General features: G+C 44.5%; 1 protein-coding gene across 1 annotated transcript in view; it reads right to left on the bottom strand.

Annotated features, from left to right (window-relative positions):
* Nucleotides 1-426: 426 nt before the first annotated feature.
* The window catches only part of UTP14A (UTP14A small subunit processome component), a 19,330-nt gene continuing 11,522 nt past the window's right edge, over nt 427-8,234 (bottom strand). The window contains exons 12-14 of the mRNA XM_026702975.2: nt 4,176-4,366; nt 2,926-3,025; nt 427-1,427 (exon numbers count right to left, since the gene is read on the bottom strand). Coding sequence (XP_026558760.1) covers nt 1,140-1,427; nt 2,926-3,025; nt 4,176-4,366 — 579 coding nt within the window. The 3' untranslated portion in view covers nt 427-1,139. The remainder of the gene's footprint in view (nt 1,428-2,925; nt 3,026-4,175; nt 4,367-8,234) is intronic.

The raw sequence follows: 8,234 nt of genomic DNA, 5'->3' as shown, positions 1-8,234 counted from the left end.
TCACCTGCCAATTCCTAAAAAATGTTGTTCAGTCTTTCCCACTCACCTTCCTAAACCCCTGAATCATCAACCTTACATCATCATCTTGGTCCTGAGGATTGGAAATTTAGAAAAACAAACGGTTCTCGCCGTGTTGAATTGTGGTTCAGTACAATAACCAAGCAGGGGAATTGTAACGGCTTCAGACAACTCATAATAAGCAAGCAGCCTCATTTATTTTTGAGGTCTACGAACTCAAGCTCTGGCAAAGCCCCAATTTTTAAAGTCACGCCTGTAAATTTTGAATGGCACTCATTATCCCCCCCCTTTTTTTTTTGGTTGGATCTTGTTGAGAAAATTAGGAGGAAAGAAAAACGCAATCACAAATCTGCCTTTGGTACAAAAACACACACCTGCATTAGAAAAAAAGAAAGCACAATGAGACACTTTTTTCAAAAATATACAGATCCGTTTATTAGTTGTTTGGTTCCTCTCATTTCTCTCTTGCTTAAAAGACCTGGGTGTCCGCAAGAAAACTTCCTGTGTTTTTTTCCCCTTTTCCTCCACCCAAACTAAAAATTTGTTTTTGTTGTGCGTGAATTCTATTTTTCCTTTTCTTTTTCTGCCCTGCTTAAGGACAGTGGAATTACGAGCAGCAACACAGAGGCCTTAAACAGACAACTGAGTGAAATGTTCTGTCTTTTTTTTTCCTCTGGCAGGGTTGAGGTGCCATAAGGTGCTTGTATCTTAAACCTGTTCGCCAAACAGGAAGAATCGGCTCAACGATTCTGGGAGAAGGGCTGAGGGTTTTTGAACTGGTGAAAATGGTGCCTTAACCTTCTGTAAGATTGAAGGCACATGTTTCAGATTTTATTATGGTGCCTGCGAGTGGACCAGGGTTTATAGGGTTGCTTGTTCCCAACTTAGATCATTCGTCAAGAAGGGACCAGCTGAGTTTTAAACTAGCATTTTTTTAAAAAGGAAAAATAAAACTTGAAAGAAAGCAACTATACCTTCTACTTGAGCAGGTATATAAGATCCTCATATAGATAGGATCCCATCAGCAAAGAAGGGAAAAGTCCAGAGATGGGACATCTATTCTGGATAGTGCCAATAAGATGCCAATGTGCCCATGGGCCATATCGGCACAAAATTCACTCCTACCGCCCTTTCTTCTTTGGGATACGGTGGGGACGAGGCTGGCGGAGAGGGAGGTTCAACTCCAAATCTGGTTTCGGTCCCACCGCAGCCGTCGACCTGTCCTTCTGATGGATCAGGTTGGTATCTTCCGCGGTGATGGGACGGATGATCTGGCCGGGTTGAGTGATGATCCGGGGGGCCGTCAGCTGTTGGAAAGCCCGTTGCGTGTTCCACGTGGAGCCCACGGGCACTTGGATGCTGCGTTCGAACTGTTGGCTGCTCTCGAAGGGGAAGGGAAGCTGGTTCACCTGTGGGAAGGAAGGGGTCTGTCGTGGTATGCGAGAGACCTTGGGGGGACGCGATGCAGACATGCTGTCTAGGGCAGAGGTCACCAAGCGGTGGTCCGCGAGAAAATTTTGGCGGTCTTGCTACCTGGTCATGTTTCCTGGCTAGTCTGCCTGGGAAGGCTGATGGAATCACCTGTCAGCCCCCAAAGGAAAGATTGAAAAGTAGAGAATGATACTGTCTGACTCTGCACTGGCAATAGACTTATATTCTGAGCCCTGTCAGGATCGAACTCCAGGCTGTGGGCAGTGTTGCACTTTAACCACTGCGTCACCAGGGCTCATTCAAGTCAGCAGAGAATAAGGCAGCAGAGGCATATCTGCCTTGTGAGTTAGCTATTATTTTTAAACTTGTTGTTTTCATTTATTTTCCCAAGTTCACAATCTGTAAAACACGGATATTCGGCAACATGCATCCTGAATCTATGTTCTTAGATATAAAATAATGGTCTGCTTTATACAATCTATTAAGATTTAGATATTGTTTCAAGTATTTGCACAGCCAAAAAATTTTTTAAAAAGAAAATACCCAAAGTTTTGCAATATTTCAAAACACTCACCCATGCAATCTTCAGAATAATTTTAATATGATTTCTGGAAATTATGTAAGATTCTCAGAAATTCAAAAAAGCTTTAAAATGTATTTTTTTCTTTAATATTTGATTCCTATAGATTTGATGTAAGCACATTGTAGGTGCCATTCCTATTCCTTTTATACCACAAGCTCGGTACACACAATTCATTTAAACCAGGTAAAAGACGGAATAGTGGCAGAGGTGGCATTCAGCCGGTTCTGACCAGTTCTGGAGAACCGGAAGTGGAAATTTTGAATAGTTCGGAGAACCAGCGAATCCCACCTTGACTGGCCCCGCCCCCATCTATTCTCCGCCTCCTGAGTCCCAGCTGATTGGCTGAGTCTTCCTTGGTTGCCCTGCACAGGAGAACGGAGCTGGAAAGCAGGCTAATGGGGTGAGGAGAGAATGGGAATTTTGCAGTAGAATGGGAATTTTGCAGTATCCTTCCCCTGCCACGCCCACCAAGCCACGCCCACAGAACCGGTAGTAAAAAAAAAATTGAATCCCATCGCTGAATAAGGGACAGCATTCTTACTCTAAACAGGTTTATATTTTTGGTAGCTTCGCACGTTGGTTAAACTCAGGCCACTTAATTCTTTTCCAATTCATTGGATTGGTTGAACCCCGAAAACAGGTTAGTTCAAAGACCAAATTAAGTGCTTTGTGTAAAAACCAGCGAGGGTGTGTGGTTCATCTGATTTGGAGTTAGCCTGGCTTGTGAATCTGTCGGCTTAGCTCTGCGTTGCTGTCCTAACAATTCTGGCTTGCTTTTAAACGGGAACGACTCTCGTGAGATGGGCAGCTGAATCAATCGAATCAATAAATCTGACTAAACACACAAATTTTTAACGGGAAGAACCATCCTGAAGAAGGAACCTTGACCTCACCTGATGAGCTGCGGCTAAAACATTCCGCCGTTCGTTCAGCAGGACATGGGGCAGGTGCCGATCTTTCCTTGGGGGTCCAGGCGCTGGCTTGATGAGGAACCTAATTTAACAATAGAGTTGGAAAGGGCTTTGGAGGTCCTCTAGTCTAACCCACTGCTCAAGCAAGAGACTGTGTACCATTCTGGACAAATAGTAATAGCACTTAGACTTATATACCGCTTTATATTGCTTTACAGCCCTCTCTAAGTGGTTTACAGAATCAGCATGTTGCCCCCAACAATCTGGATCCTCATTTTACCGACCTCAGAAAGATGGAAAGCTTGATCGAACTGCTGGCAGTTGGCAGAATTAATCTGCAATACTGCATTCTAACCACTGTATCACCACGACTCTAGTGGATATAGGTAGGTAGGTAGGTAGGAAGGTAGACAGACAGACAGACAGACAGACAGACAGGGTCAGGATTCTGCAGTTACCTTCCTATTTTACCTTCCCATTTTTAATAAACTTTTTAGAGTTGCCAGATAGATAGATAGATGGATAGACAGACAGCAATAGCACTTAGACTTATATATTGCTTTACGATGCTTTACAGCCCTCTCTAAGTGCTTTACAGAGTCAGCATCTTGCCTCCAACAAGCTGGGTCCTCATTTTACCCACCTTGGAAGGATGGAAAACTTGAGCTGGTCAGGATCAAACTGTTGGCAGTTGGCAGAATTAATCTGTGATACTGTATTCTAACCACAGTACCAGCAGGACTCTAGTGGAGGGAGGGAGGGAGATAGGGAGATAGATGATAGATAGATGATAGATAGATAGATAGATAGATAGATATAGACAGACAGACAGAAAGCAAGCAATAGCACTTAGACTTATATACTGCTTCACAATCCTTTTACAGCCCTCTCTAAGCGGTTTACTGTTAGCCTATTGACAATCTAGGTCCTCATTTTATCCACCTCAGAAGGATGGGAGGCTGAATCAACCTTAAGCCTGGTGAGGTTTCAACTGCCCAATTGCAGGCAGCCGGCAGTCAACAGAAGTAGCCTGCAGTACTGCATTCTAACCACTGCACCACCATGGCTCATAGCTGTGCAGTCTCTTAAAAACCTCCATTGATGGGAGCTCCTACAACTTCTGGTGAGAAGCCGTTTCATTGGTTAATTGTTAAGAGAAGCAAAGAGATTGAGCAGAGAACAGAGCAAGGGGGCCTGGACAGCCACCCCAACCTCATTTCCCCCCAAAGTACCTTTTCTTTTTCTTTTTGCTTGGATGCAGCCCCGCGCCTCCCCACTCGCCCCATCCAGGAAGGACCAGGTCAATGACTTTCGGTTTGCCGGCCTCTTCAGCTGCTCGCTTCTCTTTCAGGAAGTCATCCAAGACGTTGTCGCTCGCAAAAGCCTCTCGGATCATCTGCCTCTGGCTTGCACTGGACTCCAGCTGCCCAGGGAAATGAATGGAATGGAATGGAATGGAATAGAATAGAATAGAATAGAATAGAATAGAATAGAATAGAATAGAATAGAATAGAATAGAATAGAATAGAATAGAATAGAATTCTTTATTGGCCAAGTGTGATTGGACACACAGTGAATTTGTCTTGGTGCAAATGCTCTCAGTGTCCATAAAATAAAAGAGACATTCATCAAGAGACAAGGATCATCAGGTACAACACTTAATGATAGTCACAGGGTACAATAACCAATCAAATCCTACTAGGAAACAGTCAATAAAAATCATTAGGATACAAGTGACAAAGTTACAGTCATGCACTCCAAAGAGGCTCTGGTGAAGCTGCTGCTGCTCAGGTTCTCGGTCAACAGGTGAGGAGGCAACGGATGAAGGTTATAGCTGTGGCTCTCTGGGCTATTTTAAATGTGAATTTTAAAAAAAGTCCAGTGATTGCATAACTAATTTCCACAACACTGTCAAACTATTTACTAAGACTGCATTACTATTATTCTTCTCATCCTAGATTACCTATCTCCTTTCCTACTTAAGACTGTAACCTTGTTGCTTGCATCTTTACGATTTATAGTGTTTTGTTTACAGTTTCCTAATATAATTTTAACTGCTTATTTAGTATCTATGACTATCAGTGTTGTATCTTATGATTCTTGATGAATGTTATTTACGATGATTGACCATGATCTGTCATTTATAGCTTTTATGTACACTGAGAACGTATGCACCGAAGACAAATTCCTTGTGTGACCAATCATACTTGGCCAATAAGGATTTCTGTTCTATTCCATTGATTCTCCTATTCTATTCTATTCTATTCTATTCTATTCTATTCTATTCTATTCTATTCTATTCTATTCTATTCTTATTCTTTTCTATTCTAATTCTATTCTATTCATTCTATTTCTATTTCTATTTCTATTTCTTATTCTATTCTATTCTATTCTAATTCTATTCTAATTCTAATTCTAATTCTAATTCTAATTCTATCCCTATTCCCATGTCTATGTCTATTCTAGGAACTTAGAACTTGCTATAAAGGTCGTGTTGGACCATGAAATAGTAAGTAATGGAGCAAATAAAGTGTTTGTAGTCTTTTCTCTCCCCACAGTTCTGCCCCACATAAGCTAAAAAATTAAACATTATCAGCTTGTTTTCTTGCAGACGTTTCATTACCCAGACTAGGTAACATCATCACTGATCAGAGCACTGATGACATTACCTAGTTTGGTCATGAAACGTCTGCAAGAAAACGTCCAAGCTCAGAGAGCACCATGGACCCCTCCTGTCCATTTGGGCCACAAATATTCTCCTTTATATATGAATGTTAAGAAGCATTGCTCTTAATTGATCTCAGGGGCAAATTGTTTATCTGGTTTTATTCTGAGGACCAGCCCAGACTGCTGCCCCTTTCTTTCTTTCTTTCTTTCTTTCTTTCTTTCTTTCTTTCTTTCTTTCTTTCTTTCTTTCTTTCTTTCTTTCTTTCTTCCTTCCTTCCTTCCTTCCTTCCTTCCTTCCTTCCTTCCTTCCTTCCTTCCTTCGGTGTTCTTTGGGTGAGCAACCAACTCTTGGAATGCCAGGATTCATCCCTGCAGGTTTTCTTGGCAAGATTTCCAAAGTGGTTTGTCCTTACTTCCTCCTCCTCCTCCTTCCTAAGGCAGGGAGAGAGTGACTGGCCCAAGATCACTCAGCAGGTTTTATGGTCAGAGGCAGGACGAGGCGTTTGGAGTAAAACTCACAGTCTCTTGGTTTCTAGCCTCGTGTCTTAACCACCAATCCACAGGGGCTCCATGCACACCTTATAACCTGCTCCCTCATGAAGTCCAATCCCAGGGAGCTGTGGTTTGAGCTCTCCTTAAGGTAAAGGTTCCTCTGGCACCTACGTACTAGTCGTTTCCGGCTCTAGGGGGCGGTGCTCATCTCCGTTACAGAGCCAGGCTATCTGAAGAGGTCTCCGTGGTCATGTGGCCATCATGACTAAATGCCCAAGGCACATGGAACGCTGTTCCCTTCCCAGCAAAGGGCTCCCTATTTTTCTACTTGCATTTTTTACGTGCTTTCGAACTGCTAGGTTGGCAGAAGCTGGGACAAGGAATGGGAACTCACTCCATTACGCGGCACTAGGGATTCGAACCACCAAACTTCCCACCTTTCTGATTGACAGTGTCTTAGCCCCTGAGCCACTGCCTCCCTGTGGTGTCCTCAGAGGAGACAATTTGCTGGAGGACACTCGGCCTTTTCCAGCCAGCAAGTGCTTCCGATCCTTTCATTTACAGAGATGCAGGAGGAAACGGACGTGTGCTTTCCCCATCCAAAAGGGAACAATGAAAAAGAGCCAGCGCTGTCCGAAGATGTCTCCGTGGTCATGTGGCCGGCATGACTTCAACGCCAAAGGTGCACAGAACGCTGTTCCCTTCCCACCAACGGGGTCCCTATTTTTCTACTTGCATTTTTTACGTGCTTTCGAACCGCTAGGTTGGCAGAAGCTGGGATGAGGAATGGGAGCTCGCTCTGTTACGCGGTTCTAGGGATTCGAACTGCCGGCCTTGCTGATCGACAAGCTCAGCGTCTTAGCCGCTGAGCCACCGCGTCCCTTGAGCCTGTCCTTAATGCACCACAAAGTAAGAGTGTTCACAGCTAGGAGAAACTGAGATACGTGTGGCCAGTTCAAGAACAAAAGCATTATCTCAGTTTCTTCCACTCGTGCATGCACGAAAGAAGCCCAGGGGAGCCGCCGGCTTAATCTCGTAACAGGCCACGACCTCTCTTGTCGTTCTAATTTAGGTTAATGTGATCTGGGCTCAACACTGGAATGAGTGAAAGGGGCAGTTCGCATGGAGGAACTGCCGAAGCCCATTCTGACCAGTTTCAACTGAGCTTAGGCCCCAGTTGCTAGACCCAAGCAAACATCCACTGGGGGGCTCTCGGTTGCATCCTGACCGCTAGTCAGATCAGTTCAACCAGGAACGTCAAGTCCTGCTCTCTCAGTTCAGCCTACTCTACGGTGGAGATTACTCTACGGTTATGGTGGAGATAACGGAGGGAAAGAGCACTAAGCCCACCAGGAAAAAAACCCGGGGCTCCCTGAGCTCGCTTGTTTTGAGGGTGAAGATTCCTTCGTTCGTTTCCGAGCTTGTGGTTTGGTTGCAAAACGTTTCGTCACCAGGCTGGGTAACATCTTCACCGGAGTTTAGGGGATGTCCGTGTCGGTGTTCTTTTGCTTACGAGGGCTCCAGGGGTGGGTGTGTTAGGTATGACATCCTCTCAACTCCGCTGCAGATGTTATCTAAGTTTGATGATGAAACCACAAGCCGACAGAAAAGCTCTTCACCCTCAGCTACAGATATCCGCCACTGTTGCAAGCTTGTTTCATGACCCATCTAGGCAGCGTCATCAGTGTTAGAATAAAGTGGGGCGTGTACAGAGGAGGAGGAAGAGGAGGGTTGCGGGGTAACATCATTAGCGCTACAGAAAATAAGAACACTAGCACGGATGGCGCTACCTAGATGGGTCATGAAACGTCTGCAAAGAAACAACCAAGTTCAGAGAGCACCGAGGACCCTAGAGTCCTCCTCCTCCTTTCTACAAACCACACTCCCTTTTAGCACTGATGATGTTACCTAGGTGGGCAATGAAATGTCTACAAGAAAACAATCAAGTTCAGAGAGCACCAAGGACCCCAGCATTCCTCCTCCTCTCCGCACACCCCACTTTATTCTAGCAATGATGTCGTTACCTACATGGGTCATGAAACGTCTGCAAGGAAACAACCAAGTTCAGAGAGCACCGAGGACCCTAGAGTCCTCCTCCTCCTTTCTACAAACCACACTCCTTTTTAGCACTG

Source organism: Pseudonaja textilis, chromosome 12, assembly GCF_049901715.1.
Source record: "Pseudonaja textilis isolate UNSWEBS1 chromosome 12, rPseTex1.2, whole genome shotgun sequence".
Taxonomy (NCBI): Eukaryota; Metazoa; Chordata; class Lepidosauria; order Squamata; family Elapidae; genus Pseudonaja; species Pseudonaja textilis.
This window is presented reverse-complemented; position numbering and strand designations above follow the sequence as displayed.